Here is a 16,403-nt window from a genome sequence, read left to right on the forward strand (position 1 = left end):
TAATGAGAAAGGATTCCAGATATAGTTGTCTGCACACATTGGCCATATGAAAAGTACTATTTGAGATTTTATTTGGTTATTGAGAGTTTGCGTGATGAGTACTCTTCACAAACTGTTGAAGATGTACGACTACAGATGTTAACATTAGGATTAAAGAATCTATGGGAAAATAGTTTAAAATTTTGGAGATGAGAATAAATTGTCCATAACTCATAAAATGATCTCTATATCTGATCAATATGTATTTAGTGACTTTTGAGTATCAGACAAACCGGAATTAGCGAGAGTTCTCTAGAGAAGATAGCTAATAGAGTACATGGTGGGAGAGAAGAGGCTAGAGTTTCCAGATCTGCAACAAGGAAGCTGGAGAAGCATGTGATCTGATGCTGTAGTTCAAGTTTGAATGATTTCAGGCATGAGTCCCAGGAAAAGGCAACATTAGTTTAAATCTGGACAAAGATTCATGCATTCAACTGGTTAGATGTGTCACACTGAATTATTCCAATCTCTTTTACTCACTCTGTTAATGTAAATATTAAACTTACACTGACATCCTCACAGCAACAGCCAAATGAATGTCTAATCAAATATCTGGGCATTTTATAGCACAATCAATTTGCCATAAAATAAGTCATGCTTACTAAAGCAAGATGGAAAAGGGAAAGTTGCAATTAGATTTATACACAACTGGAGATTAACCCTAAACTTAGAAGAGTAAATTTCCTTCTCTAATTTCTTCTTAAAGCCATTTTGCACTGGTGTTGGTAGATGCTTAGAAATCATTTCAACTTCTCCCTATTATAGTGACTTTACCAGGGCCACACAACTTATTAACTACAAAATTAAAATTCAAAATCTTTCAAATTCAATATTGATTTTAAGGATGTGCTAAAATAAGTTCCTTTTTATTAATATGAGTGTAAACCACAAGATCTTTGTGTACTTGAAAATAAGTTGCACCGTGATGTTAGTGTTATGCTATTGATATATGCTTGTTTGAATTAGAAGTATTTGCCTTGGCATAAAATAGTCATTCTGAATCAGATGTCAAAGTATTTTGGATACTACTAAAGAGTGGTGATTTTGAGTGAATTTAAAACATGCCCTGCTGCATCCTTTTATAAAGACTTCTGAACAAAGAAAATAAGCCTTATCACTGCCTGTGAAAGTACAGGGCATGATAAAGAAGTGTTTATATAGGCAAGAGGCCAGAATGATGTGTTCATTTTCAAGCTATGGACAACGAGAGAAAACATCTTTTTCAAGCTAACTTAGAAAAGCACTGTTTCTCCATATGTTAGCTTAAGTTAGTTACTATTCCTACAGCACTTAGTGGTGTGTGTGTGTGTGTGTGTGTGTGTGTGTGTGTGTGTGTGTGTGTGTAGGGGTGTGGGGGTGTAGTCATGGCTAATCAACATGGTTTTACAATTTTCATAGCTTCTATTTTCAAGTAGAATGTTTATCCAGAGGCGTTCACATTTTTAGAAAAGCTTTGCATATAATAACTGCAGATCTGCATAAGGGGACTGAGGATACGTCGCTTTTCCTTAATGAGCTATATTCAAATTTTACATAAGAAGAATCCAAAATAGATCATAATGAATTCACTATGACAAACTCTCCTGGGACAAATTGGCACAGTTTTGGAAGTGGGCTACTGAGGAGTGAGTATGACAGTGGGCGAGAGCAGGAGGGATGTAGAAGTGACCTTAAACAGGTTGCTTTTACTCACATGCCTGGGTTTATGTAGCAGCTATGCACTTTGGCATCAAAGAAGCTGGGTTAGATATTTACGAGTTCAGGCGTGAGGGCTGTGAGTTTGCAAATCCAGCAGCTGGAGTGTGTTTGTGGTAGCTGCTTTCCTGTGCTAAGCTGATTTACTTGTTTAAGGTCTGACCTCATCATCCTGTCAGTATGGGTTCCCACCTACACTGTTAGCGGCAGCTTTCTGCTTCAGCTAGGCTGGAAGTATTCAGTGTATCACAGGCAGAGGGGGAGGGGAGAGAAAGCAAGAAAGACTGCTCTCTCTCTCTCAGCACTTGTGCTTTTGTTAGTTCTACACAAGAGGCAGAGAAACAAGAGATAACAAAGGCTCCATTTCCTTTCTGTTAGAGAAGGCTTTTGTCTTTCCTCCGGCAACAATGTCAGTGTCCGGCAAGAAAGAGTTTGATGTGAAACAGATCCTGAGGCTTCGCTGGAGATGGTTTAGTCATCCTTCTCAAGGATCGCCTAACACTGGAAGCTGCCTTCAGCAGGAAGGATATGAGCATAGAGGGACCCCGGTTCAGGGCAGGTTGAAGAACCACTCACGGGACAGAAACGGACTGAAGAAAGGCAATAGTCCTGTCCACCACAATATACTGACGCCGGTGCCAGGACCAGCCCCTACCCATCAAAGAGTCCTCCAGAATTGGCACCAACAAAACGTGATAGTACATCTTCAAGCAAATGAAGATACTCCTAAAGCCGTTCCAGAGGAGAATTTGCTCAGAGAAGCTTGTGAGAAGCGCTCACGAGATTTGGAGATGATGGGTGATGACAATATAGAAGATTCTAGAGCACGGTAGGAGTTTTTGGTTATGTAAGTGAAAGCTTTAGCCTAGATTAACTTATTCTACAAGACTCTCATTTCGTGCTAAATAGAAGTGTTACAGTATCTCTGAGTTTGTGAGCAGCCAATCAGGGTCTTCAAGAAACCCCTGTCTCTAGTCTATGAAAGAACACTGTAATCACGAATTTGTTTTGATAATTAGTGAAAAGTTATTTTCCCTATGGTAGGTTTACTTCCTTTACATTCTCAATCCATTCAGAATTCTCTTTCGGTTTTAAGAGACATTCCTTTAAATGACTAACTTCTGTAGATATCTTAAGCAGCTTAGATGTTCTAACAGTGAGGATTGTTTAAACAAGTGCATTAAATCAGAACTCTTGCTGATTTTGTGAACAGAGCTAACTTTGACAAAAATAAATCCAAGCTTGAACTGCTGAGCATATTTTTGTTTACAGATTAGGACATAGTAATAGTTTTAAAATTGTGTTTCTCTTTAAATAAGAATATGTAAAATTCTTTAGCATTTGAGAGTCAGTCATTTCAAGTGGCATTACTTTCACAGCCGGTTTGTAAACAGAAATGTTCATTAGGCAAGTAATAAAAAGCTGCTCACATTAGCAGGATTTTAAAATAGAAAATGCCAAGTTTTTCAAGACATCAAAATGAGCTAAGAAAATGAAATGTGTATTTTGGAGTAGAATTCTTATGACATGTGATTTTATCCTAACTTGATTTCATCAGTAAGGTTTGAATGCAAGAAATGTTCTATCCTCTAGTATTGTCAAGTATAAGTAAACCTAGTGCATTGCCCATTGTTTTTGTATTGCCATTACCAGTTTTGTATTGTTAATTTGGTTAGGTCATAATTGAGTTTTGGAAGTGATGTAGAATAAAGAACCTGCTTTGATGTGTTGAAAAATCACATACTAATCTACAATGAACCTATACAAACTTCCTTGGAAATCTAGATACTTGACAGTGTGTTCCTGTTAAAGAATGGGATGTTTTCCTCATCATGTGGGTTTATTCAGTATATTTAGAAAATGCTCTCTTATTTCCATGAGTTCAAATCAGAATATCAAAAGAAAATAAAGTATATCAGCATTATGATAGAGAAAAATCACATATGCAAGATGACAGCTATATAGGAACTTGGTCTTAATGAAATGCAAAGGTTAAAAAATGGTGAAATGATTTTAGGCACAATATTAGATCTCCTGTAATATAGATCTTTTAAGACATCAAAGTGTTTCTCTGAGAGCATATGTATTTTTCTTTACTTAAAGAAAACAATATAAATATTAAGATTGAAAACTGAATTTAGCACAACTAAAGGACTTTCAGAGTAATATGCAAATAGTGTTTTTCAACTCAGAGAATTTTTCTCTGAGCTGTTCTCAAACATTTTAACTGACAATTTGAAGGTTAATGGGTATATTTAACTCTGCTATATACAAACTTTAAAAGTCCACTGTCATTTCTTAGGAAAATTCTTGGGTATCTGGGAATAAAATGAAAAGAATAGAGATGAGTCTAATAAATTAGATGCTAGAAGAAAATGACAGGTAGTTGTCCAGGCTACATTATGATTTTGACATTCCTTATGTTCCAAAGAATTTTTCTGATAATTGAATTTTCATAGGAAAGTTAGTATTTCTTAAAATAAATACAGGAAGTACTTATATGTGTGCCAAGACTATCAAGGCAGAAGGGGAGGACTAAATTGAGGAGCTTATTAGTTAAAACATTATGTCTTATTATCTTCTTACCGCCCATTATAAATTTCTGTTTTGTTTCAAGAGAGTTCAAAGAAAAGCTTTTGGATTTTTTGCTCCTTTAATTCTCTCTTCTGTATCAAGATAGCAGAACTGGAGGAAAAGACTGTGCTAAATTGGTAGCAGCCTGCCATATCCTTGATACAATTATTTTGACTAAAATGAAATAAAATAAAAACAGCAGTCAGCACGGAGAAATCATTAAACTACTATGGGTGAACTCTGATATCATAGCAAAGAATGCTTTCTATGACATTCCACTTTCTGTAAATATTATAAAAGTTGAATCCATAATGAGCTGATTTATAAGTGTCTAGTACAACAAAATAAGTCAAATTAATTCCCCAAAGATATTAAAGTCACTGTGCTAGTTTTATTAATATGTTGATATAATAAATTTAAAAATTCAAAAATATACCTACAAGCTTGGATCACAAGTATGTAGTATATTTAAGAATGGCTGTCATATGTTTAATCACTGTGAGGATGCATATATCAGTATTCCCATCATCAGAGTTCTGAATTCTTTTGTCATTTGATTTTTATGATAGTTATCTGCCAACTCTGCATCTTTACTTTTGAGTAACTACCTAGTTCAAGAAAAGATTTTTCTCTTCTTTGTTTCAATCATAAAGTTCCAATAATAAACATTTTAATATTACATTATGACTGTGCTAAGTTATAGCCATACTTAATTACTCCTAAATAAATAATTGTATTAATGTTTAGGTGGAAATTACAGTGTTAACATTAATCCACATTATACTAAACAACAGTTATTGAATAAAATGAATGTGACATGTTTATGGTATCAACACACATTTATGTTACCAACACACACCTTAGTAGAAAGCTTCCAGTTAAAGAGCTATTTAGTTTAAAGACATCAAAAGGAATGGGGTCCTGCCGCTGTCCTGTTGGATTTACAAGGTTTTGAAAAACTGACGACTCTACAGGTAAATTAATCTGTATATATTTCTAGTTTGGGAGTGTGAAATGAGACTCAAAATTCTGTCTTCGCTGAACACTTTCTATTTTACAAGTGAAATTTGCCTTGAAAAATTGTAGTTGTAATTGTAAATATCAATATAGAATAGGAAACCCATTTTCATAACATATACATATAAGAACTTATATTCATAGACAGAAAGAGAGGAGATAAACAAGCCAAAATATAACATTTAAATGACTGTAAGTGGTCTTAAAGAAAATTAAAGGGGAAAGAGTAGAAAATGAGGTTTTCCTTCAGACAGTGACAGGTTTTCTGAAGCAATGAGAGTTGAGCAGAGATTCAAGTGCAATGAAAGAGGCCAAGCTTCTGATTAACAAATACGAGGCAAGTGAGAGGTCACTGCCCTTGTTCCACAGAAGAGCCCTTAACTACTATACATCATTTTTCTGTGCAAAGCAGTACTACATGTCCCCACATAACCAATTGAATCAAGTACAAAATGTCCTCGGATTAAATGATGAACTAAAAATTTCACATTGCATTGTTAATTGTGGTGTTTTTATGATCACATTCACGGCCCTTGGACACAGAGGTGACTTCTCAGTCAACCTGTAAGGATGGTGGCATTGTGCTAGCTAGAGAACTGGATACCCTGCTCCCATACAGTATGTCTCATGCACAGAGGCATATGCCCTTTGTAGGAAACATAAACATGACAGTGTACAAGATTTTTTTTTTCAAAATATTCATGTAGAGACAAATTCAGTATGGGCTTTTGTTCTCTGTCCAAACCCATCTGTAATAGGGATTCTACTTAGAAAATATTTAAGCATAAGGAGAAACCTGAATTGAAAATGATGAAACTTGTTCTAATATTCTTTCTAATGCAACAAATAGGCAGCTATATAGTATTGGTAGGCAGGCTCCAAGAAAGTAAAACAGTGATTTCAATGACCCTATGCCTGAAATGTACTAGGTACATTCAAATACCAGTGCATCTTCTAGTAGAGTGCTCAACAGAAACAGTCAGAGGAGAGATGTTTTGACAGGTAATATTAATAAGATCAAAGTAATGCTAAAATGAAATGGACTTAAAAAATCATTGTTATCCTTATTTCTAGGTGTGAAATATGTTTTAAGAAACCAGTTTTAGATGTCCAAGTGAGTGTTATATCGAAAAGTGTAAAAGATGTCTTTTAATTCCTCATTAGTGTAAGGTTTCTTTAAAATGAATGTAAGTTGCAGGATAGGATGATGTGTGTATAAAACATCACCAGTACAACACTGATGATTACAGTTAGGGTATACAGGAAGCCTGATAAGTATCTGGGAGAAAAAATAAATTTATCTTTCATTTGTTTAAAAGCTATTTTAAGGTATAAGTTATACACTTTTATATTCATTAGAAACAAATTTTCATCTTAAGTAAATGACAATTTGAAAAGTGAAGGATTTGCAAGCACATATGAAGAAACAAAAAGAAAAAACAGTGCTGGTTTTAAAACTGGTAGGCAAAATAATGTTTACCATTTCTCATTTTACAACGAATATTATCACAGTTTATTTTGAATGCTAGGCTCAGTACCTAAAAATATAGTGAGATTGAATTGATCAGTGCAGTTTTCTCCTACAATAGACTCTCTGATTTCCATAATAAAAAGTTGTACTCTTGCATTTGTGTTCTCATACAAGCAAAATACAAATGCATCTGTTATCTGGAGTAATATACATAGTGCATGTTTTTCCAAACATACAAAAATATATTGATTTTTTAAAAAATCAATGCTAAAATCTATCTAGTGCAGTCCCAAGTGCCCCACTGTTTTCTTTTCCATCCTTTCCATGCATAAGCTTATTCTATGGTGTTCAAAAAATTAATAATATATAACATATGGATAATTTAGGGTTAAAAACCTCATGGATTTGGTCAGTGTTGCTTCAGTTAGCAATGACAACTCTTAAAGTGACCATGATCCTAAAAATTCAGAGTTTTTACTTTGCCATTAATAAAACGTCTTGTTAAAAAAAAGCATTTTTGTATATTAACAATAAATACTTGCAAATAATCAGCTAGTCCATAATGAAGTGTAGTGATTTATAGCAAAGGGACAGAGTAGCAGCTGATTTTGATGTGGCATACCTGAATGGTACATTGTTTCAACATTTACTGTATTCCAGGTACACTCACTCACACACACACACACACACACACACACACACACACACACACACACACACAATTTTTACATGATTTTCTTTCTCTCTCATTCTTTCAAAGAAAAAATCTTTCATTGTAAAGTTCGTATTCACATGGATAATTGGTATTTCTCTGGGAATTGTGTTCATGGTATGTTATTCTTCTAAATCGTACCATTGTTAATGAATAAACTTACTTTTTTCTTATTAGTAAAAAGTTTAAAAAACTTTTATAAAATAAATAATCTTTGAGCTGACTTAGAGACTAAAAGCCATGTGCTTTTAATCCCACTCTGAATGAAGATGAAGCCAATAGTAGAAAAATGATACACCATAAGACAATAGATGGCTCTATTTCCTATCATAAAATTTAACTACATTGCTTAATTATAAATCTCTAGGTTAATAATTAGCTATCTTAAATCTCAGGTACTTCCTGTTTCAAGTTTATTAGTCCATTAGTATACAATGTGAAGTTTTAACGAGAAGAAGCAAATAATGCTCAAAATAGCAGGCCTGGTGTGTTAGAATTCATCTCCTTGAAACTGAGATGTGACTTAGATGCTAAAACTTAGTTTGTTGGCTCAATTTTTTTTATTTTCACATCTAAATTTTATTAGCAAGAATAAGTGTAGTGCAAGAAATATGATTAAGTAAAGGGAGTTAAGAGAACTAATATTCATTTTATTTGGCAAAAATCAGAAGTTTTTTACCTGTATATTTATTTTTATAAAGCTGGAAGTCTGACTCTGGAGTAAAAGAAGCAGAAAAGGCACCAATATTGTAAAGCTAACCTTTAAAGCTCAACAGGAATATAAAGAATAAAGCACCCTTAGTAAGTCTTGACGACTATAAAAACTGCAGCAAAGTAGCCTGAAACAGAGAACATACTACAATCAGCTGCTCCCTGGAGAAATTCTGGGATTTATAGTCACAATTACTCACTCATAGTATTTCTAAAGGAAAATTCTTGACAAATAGTCCACAGCATTACTTAAGCCTTGTGCCACTTTGATATTTAATGGGCTTTATTAAGTTCTGCTATAGAATAGCAAATAGTTAAAGGTCATGCCCTTAAGAATTTTACAATGTAGTCTGAATGGTAAAAAATGGGGAGAGGAGATACACTTCCCCCATAAAAACCTTAAATGCAATTACAACAGCAGCAACTTGTTTTAGTGTAGGACAGCGAAGATGGAAGTAAGTCTAATGATTCACAATACAAACAGGGAAAGACTCAATTCAAGAAGAGAAACAAATTCAACAATGTGAAGTTTTTTATTTGGTTTCCATTTTCCAGCATCAAAAAACAAAATAACCAATAATGTACTATTATCACTAGGGTTCCACTCAACTCTCTGATGAGCAGTTTGGAAGGTTTCTAATACAATCCTATATATGCTGCAAATATTTATTCTGCCAATCATGTTCTGTCACAGTACTCAAAGATTTTCCTCACCTTCCCCAGGTCCCATAGCAAATTTTCATAGATATTGTATATCTAAGGATAAGCAATACTGCTGCACAGAATTTTGATCATTTTATTTCCACTGAGCTGCCCATGATAATCTCACTCTAAAATATCAGGATGTTTCTGAGCTTAAAAGGCTTTTAAAGAACTATACAGATTTACAAAGTCAAACACAACTATAAAATGACCACAGCTAATTCAAGGGAAAAAAATCAAACTGTAAACACATTTTTCTAATGACTGGATGCTCACCATTTTCCTTTCTCAGTTTCTTGTTTGGCTCTTTCATTCTTAAGAATTATGTGCCTGAAGTTAGCATTATAGTTGGAATTAGAAAGTATCAAGATTAAGTTGTACAGAGAATGGTGTGGAATTAAGTATTTGAAGTAACTGTGCCATTTTAAAATGGAAAGTTGTCATATGAAATATTCACATAAAAATACTTCACAAACCTTTAGAGAATGGACATGGTTAAAGTACCTTGCTCACTATTTAGAAAAAGATACCTATGCTGGGTAGTCAATTTGTAAGCAGGTATTACTCTATATAAGTTGTATATCACAAAAGAGGAGCTTTGCAGATTCTGTGGAATTTGAAAGTCAGGAGAACAAGGTCTATTGTTTGTTTGGCTTCTGCCTGTTAGTAATATAGAGAGCAAAGAACTAAATGAGTTGCTATTTGGGATGTTTTTTAACTATTGTGTTTGGTTTTGGTTGGTTTGAATTTGAGACAAGGTTTGTTTCATACAATATATTCTGATTCTGGTTTCCCCTCCCCTTACTACTTCTAACTCCTCCCCATCTCCTCTCCAATCCTGATCCACACCCTTTCTATCACTTATTAGAAGACAAACATATGTCTAAGGAATAAAAATAAAATAAGATAAATCTAACAAATCAAAATAGGATGAAACAAGAACAAAACCAAGAATAATAACCAACGTAAAGCATATGAAATGCTTATAGACACAGAGACACACATGTGCACACACACAGGAATTCAATTAAAAATGTATACAGAATGCACATGTAAGACACGTGTGTGTGTGTGTGTGTGTGTGTGTGTGTGTGTGTGTGTGTGTGTGTGTAAGATATACACGCACAAAGGACTTGTAAGGTAAATATTTTTTCAAGCCCTGAATTGACATTATTAGACAAAGAACCTCCAAAAATTGTGTTGAATTCATTTTTTCTTGGCCATCTAGTAAGCATGGGGCCTGTCCTTACAAGCGGTTTGTTTCCCCAGTGAGACTCCCTTGGAGAAAACCATCTTTTTATTTGCAAGTGGATATCAATTGGAGATAGCGTGTAGGTTAGGGATGGGGCATGTTTCCATGTCTCCTCTCAGTTCTAGGACCCTGTCTGAGGCAGAACCTTGTAGTCCCTGTGCAAGAGCCACAGTCTCTGTGAATTCATATATGCATCAAATCAGTTGTGTCTAGAAAGTCTTGATTCCTTGGCATCATCTATCTCCTGTAGCTCTTACACTTTTTCTGCCTTTTCTTTTACAGAATTTCCTGAGTCCTCAGGTAGGGATTTGATGGGGATATCCCTTTTAGGGCTGAGTATTCCGAGGTCTCTCACTCTTTGCAAATTTTCTGACTATGGGTCTCTGTATTTGTTTTCATCAGCTGCAGTAGGAAGCTTCTTTGATGATAACTGAATAATGAACAAATTTATGACCATGGCAGAATGTTATTAGGAGTCATTTTATTGCTATGCTCCTTTATCAAAGCAATAATATTTGACATTTCCTAGGTTCCTGGCCTTTCTAGTCTCAGATTCATGGCCACCCAAACAGTGTTATGTATGGGTTCCATCTCATGGAGTGAGCCTTAACTCAAATAAGATATTAGTTGGCTACTTCCACAGTCTTTGTGTCACTATTGCACCAGTGTATATTGCATGTGTGTTACTCTTGTAAATCAAAGGGTTTGGAGCCAAATGGAGAGATGACTCAGCTGTTAAAGGTTAACTTTTTTTTAATGTTCTTTTAAATGAAGAATTCTATTTTGTTACAGTTTGCTAGAATACTATAGTGAAGTATAAAGAGGTCCTCAATTCCACTACTAGATATTACTCATGATATGAATGAGTTTTACCATCACCCACTCTCCATTCTATTGTTCTCCTCCAGTTAAACCTTAAGGGTTTACTGCAAGAAAGCAAGGTAAGAAGATACTACATATCCCATGATGCACCTCTTATTGTTTTTCAATTGCTCCTAATTCTGGACTATTATGCAAAAATCCTTTAATATTTCTCATATTGCAGTCAAGACGGTAGGTCCTTTACATAATAAATGAAAGAAACCACATGAGATGTAATATTTTATTTTCCTTTTAAGGAATAGTTGTGGCTGAAATATCTTTCAGTATTTTTTTAAAAAAAAATTTAGTCATCTTCGATCCCTTTCCCAACTCCTCCCAGATCCTCCCCATTTCTCTATGCTCCCAATTTTATGTTCTTTCTCTATCAAGCACTAAAAAAAATCATAACAATCAAAGAGCCAGTAAGACAAAAAAAACCTGAAACAAAATACAACAAACATAAATTGAAACTATTTTTGTGTAGGCCAACTAATCCTGGGCATTATCCCTGCCCTGGAATGTGGTTGATATACACAGTGACACTCTGTTGTAGAATACTTATTTTTCCTTTTTCCAGCAGGTATCAATTGCAAATGCCTTCATGATCAGTGGTGGGAATTTGCGTCAACTACCCCTTCTCAGTGCTAGGACTGTCTTGCTTGAACCTGTGTAAGTCCTGTGCTTGCTGCCACAGTCTCTGTCAGTTCATAAGTGCACCAGTCTGGCTGCTTCAGGAATACACTGTTTCTTTGGATCCATTCACCATATATCTGGTTCTTAAAAGTCTTCCCACATCCTCTTCTACATAGGTCCTTATTTGATGAGGACATCCCATTTAGTGCTGTTTGCTCCCACTCACTGTTATCTGCACAATGTCTCAGTTAGTTACCATCTATTGCAAGAAGAGGCTTCTCTAAAGAGGCTTGAGTGACACAGTAATATACAGGTATAGCAATAGGTCATAAGGAGTCATTTTATTACTAAGTTCCTATAGCAGGATAATAGTAGTAAGATTTCCCCTAAGACCATGACCCATCTAGTCTGTTCTTGGCCTCATTAACAGTCCTTTATTTGGGTTCCATACCGTGGAGTGTCTCTAATACAATAAAGCAGTGGCTGTTTATTCCAATCAAATTTGTATCATTATTGCATCAGTACATTTTGCAGGCAGGTTGTTGATGTAGGTCACAGACTTTGTAGCTGGGTGTTACTCATGATTACTTTTCTCCTCTGGTAGTGTAGAAAGTACCTTCCAGCACCATGAACTCTAGTCGGTAGGCATGAAGTTTCTAGTTGGGTACAGCTAAATATTTCCATATTGGTAGCATGAGATATCTGATTGGAGCATTGCATCCCCTATTATGTGTTGACCCAATTTAAAACTCACACATACGTGTGTGTGTGTGTGTGTGTGTGTGTGTGTGTGTGTGTGTGTGTGTGTGTTTTAGGAATCTTCTAAAATAGTTTGCTTTCATATGGCCTTTCAAAAGACCTTTAGTATTGTGTCTTTTCCTTTTATTCTCTTTTATCCTACTTTCCCATCCTGCTCCCCATTTAATCACCTTATTCTCATTTCTCCTTTATCTCTTTGTGGGGCTATATTCTATTCTATTTCACTTTTTTAAAAGTGCTCCTCCACCCTGCTGGTCCCTTAATAGTTACCTAAACTCTGTGGTTAAAATGTTTGAAACATACATGCCTAAAGCTTAAAAGCTAATATCTGCAAATAAGAGGAAAAAGGAATATGTGTTTCTTGGGTCTGGGCTACCTCACTCAGGATGGTTGAGTATCATTCCATCTATTTACCTGCAAATTTCATTTTTCTTAACATATGAATAATATCTCTGTATTTAAATGTACCACATTTTCATTAGCTGTTCATTAGTTGATGGACATCTAGGCTGTTTCCAATTTCTAGCTATATATATATATATATATATATATATATATCCAGTTTTTGCCCAGAGAATATTATTGTTTTAATGTCTCTTCTCTATACTAAAATAAATATATCTCTTTTGTTAATACATCACAGTTTTCTTTTCTTTTTTTTTTTTTTTGGTTTTTCGAGACAGAATTTCTCTGTGTAGCTTTGCGCCTTTCCTGGAACTCACTCTGTAGATCAGGCTGGCCTCCAACTCACAGAGATCCACATGCCTCTGCCTCCTGAGTCCTGGGATTAAAGGCATGTGCCACTACCATCCGGCACATAACGGTTTTCTAATTTCTCCATAATCTTGTGTGTTTGATATACCTAATGTACAAATTTACACTTTATGGCTGCTAACAATAATATAAAACCTGATTTGTTGTCTTTTGCAGCTCTCTCCATTACTATGATACTATTATCATATACACAGTTTTTCACATCAAAAATTCACATTGTGTCACTGTGTTAATAAGATTCTGGTAGTGGCTGGAATCTTCATATCTGCCATTATACATGAAATAAAGCTTCTTACTAAGGAGTTTATTATTCAGTCCTCTCTTGGCCTATTTCTACCAATCAAGTGGCATTTCATTACCATTTACTACTTAATTTTGGTTTCCATGATGCAGTTAGAAGGTATGGGGGGGGGGGAGACATTGCAAGGTAAAATTTGCAGACATTTGGAGAGGAAAGACTTGGTATGTACATATTTGAAGTTCAATTTCTTTAATTTTTCCAGGAAAAATGGAAATAATTCTCAAATTTTAAAGTATAGATACACTGAAATATAGATAATTCTACCAAATTAACAGACTTTTATTGTAACTGAAAATTATCTCAGGATATTTTCTAATATGTGAAACCAGTTAATTGAGATTCCATATGTGCAGCTTACCTAATAACAAGGAATAAACAATGGTGAAGTAATCTTTACCTAAAACAATACTGAAATCATATACAATTATATAAATACATCTTTAATTTTCACAATGATCTGTCATTAAAAAAGTCAAAATGGAAATTTGTTAAGTTTAGTATCTTGAATCAATATCTCAGAATTTCAAGACAGCTTTACCATTGTCAATCCTGAGCTGACTTATAAATACATATTGTTGCTAAGCAGATCCAAGCCAGTTTTCCTCCCATCTTTTGATTTTTTCATCTTGGTACTGGCTCCAAATGTAGAGATTAACGAGTAATTGTTATGGATAACAGACAAAGTGTAACACTGTAGTTAGTTGTTTGATTTCCTAGTCTGTGTCAGTTTGTAGTCATCACTGCTTTATAAAGATACCAGAATGAAGAAGAAAATACTTTCATCAGATTTCTAATATGCTAAGTGAATAAATAATTAGTCGACACAAGCAATGGAATTTATTTTTAAATTAAGGAAAACAACTTTCAAAAATGTTTATTATAGATAACATAAAAGCTATTGCTCTCCAAATGAAATTTGTGCTTCTTGCAAACTCTATATAGAAAGATATGATTGAGTGCCTTTGCAAAGTATATAATTCCAAGTGCCAGTTCTGGTATTTAATGCTGTTATGAACTCCATTGAACTGTTTAATCTTTGTGAGCCTCAATTTCTCTCATCTATGAAATGAAGTGCAGCTATAAATATTTCATATGACTATGTGGAGTATTTGCTGAGACAATAAATTGAAAAATTTTGGAATATTTCCTTATCCACAAGTGCTCAGTAAATGTTAGCATTATGAGTTCACATGTCTGAATAATTTTAGAATGCCTCGTTTGTATTTTATGAAAATTAAAATAATTAAGGAAATTTAGCCAGCATTGCTTTGGATTGAGGAAAAAATGCCTCCTAGTCATTTCTGATTCACTGAGTTATTCTATAGAGTGATAAATAATTGTTATTTTTATAAGCCCTTCATTTCTCATTTGGAGAGATTTCTATAATCTAGTCTATTATAAACATCATTTGCTAAAATTAATTTCTGGAATAAGAAAGTTTAAAAACTAATATTTTCTATTAATCCAAACAATGAATAGAATATAAGAAATTCAATCTGAATACAGGGGAAGGTGCTTGGTCTTATGGCAGCTTGATACACCATGCTTTGCCGATGCCCATGGGAGGCCTGCCCCTTTCTGAGTGAATATGGAGGAGGAGTGGATTGGGAGGGTGAGAAAAGGTAGAAGGAAGTGGGAGGAGAGGAGGGAGGGGAGGCTGTAGTCAGGATGTAAAATGAATAAATTGATTGATTAAAAATAATGAAATGTCAAAGTTTGGGGAATTCTTTGAAAATTGCGTGTAAAATATGTATAAACTTAAATGCTTCTAAATCAAAAGAAAAACTATAAATTCATTATTTAAGTTTTACTCCCAGATAAAGATAACTTGAATTTCAGCTCTCATAAAAAAAAAAAAAAAGCAAAACAATTCAGCAATTTCTTGTGTTACTTAACTCTACTCTTAGCTTGTTGGGGAGTGTAACTGGACCCAGTATCCACATCTGTCACCCTGGCCTCCTAACCTGTAACTACCATGCATGAGTGAATCTCCATACATGTTGGCCAGGCTGGTGTCCAGATCAACAATGCCTGCTCATAGCTATAGTACCTGGAACATGGCATCCAGCTGATGGCCAGCTGCCAAATGACAAGACCATTGGGGGAGGAGATGACTCCTTCAACACCTTCTTCAGTGAGCCAGGCACAGGCAGGCATATGCTCAGGGTAGTGTTTGTAGACATGGATCCCACAGTTATTGATGAAGTTCATACTGGTGTCTACCACCAGCTCTTCCACCCCACATGGCTCATCACTGGCAAGGAAGATGTTGCAAATAACTATGCCTGTGGCCACTACACCACTGGTAAAAAAAATCATTAACCTTGTCTTGGACCAAATTCTCAGGCTGAGAGACTAGTGCACAGGTATTCAGGGCTTCCTAGTTTTCCATAGCTTTGGGAGGGGAACTGTCTCTGGGTTCAACCTCCCTGATGATGGAGTGGCTCTCTGTTGAAGATGGAAAGTAGTTCAAGCTGGAGTTCTCCATTTACCCAGCACCTAGATTTCCACTGCTATTGTTGAGCCCTGCAATTCCATACTCATCACCCATACCACCCGGTAACATTCTGATTTTGCCTTCATAGCACACAATGATGCCATCTATGATATCTGTCTTAGAAACCTCAATATTGAGGCCTCAACATGCATTAACCTTAACTGCCTTTTTGGTTAGATTGTGTCTTCCATCACAACTTCCTTCTGATTTGATGTGTCCCTGAATGATGGTCTGACAGAATGCCAGACCAATCTGGTGCCCTAACATTGAATCCACTTCCTTCTGGCCACATATGCCCCTATTATCTAAGCTGAGAAAGTCTAACCAGAGCAGCTTTCTGTAGCAGAGATCATCAATGCCTACTTTGAGCCAGCCAGCCAGATGGTGAAATGTGACCCTTTCTAT

The 16,403-nt window shown here is 35.1% G+C and overlaps 1 protein-coding gene and 1 pseudogene across 2 annotated transcripts in view; both read left to right on the forward strand.

Annotated features, from left to right (window-relative positions):
• Window positions 1-1,788: 1,788 nt before the first annotated feature.
• Klhl4 (kelch like family member 4) overlaps window positions 1,789-16,403 on the forward strand; it is an 89,576-nt gene continuing 74,961 nt past the window's right edge. Inside the window, exon 1 of one of the 2 annotated variants that reach the window (XM_052735025.1) lies at window positions 1,789-2,563. In XM_052735025.1, the coding sequence (XP_052590985.1) occupies window positions 2,142-2,563 (422 nt within the window). In that variant the 5' untranslated portion in view covers window positions 1,789-2,141. The remainder of the gene's footprint in view (window positions 2,564-16,403) is intronic. The other variant, XM_052735034.1, reaches the window with a different exon arrangement.
• LOC128113465 (tubulin alpha-1A chain-like) lies at window positions 8,669-16,341 on the forward strand (annotated as a pseudogene).

Source organism: Peromyscus californicus, unplaced genomic scaffold, assembly GCF_007827085.1.
Source record: "Peromyscus californicus insignis strain IS unplaced genomic scaffold, ASM782708v3 Scaffold_10__1_contigs__length_136768540, whole genome shotgun sequence".
In the NCBI taxonomy this organism is placed as follows: Eukaryota; Metazoa; Chordata; class Mammalia; order Rodentia; family Cricetidae; genus Peromyscus; species Peromyscus californicus.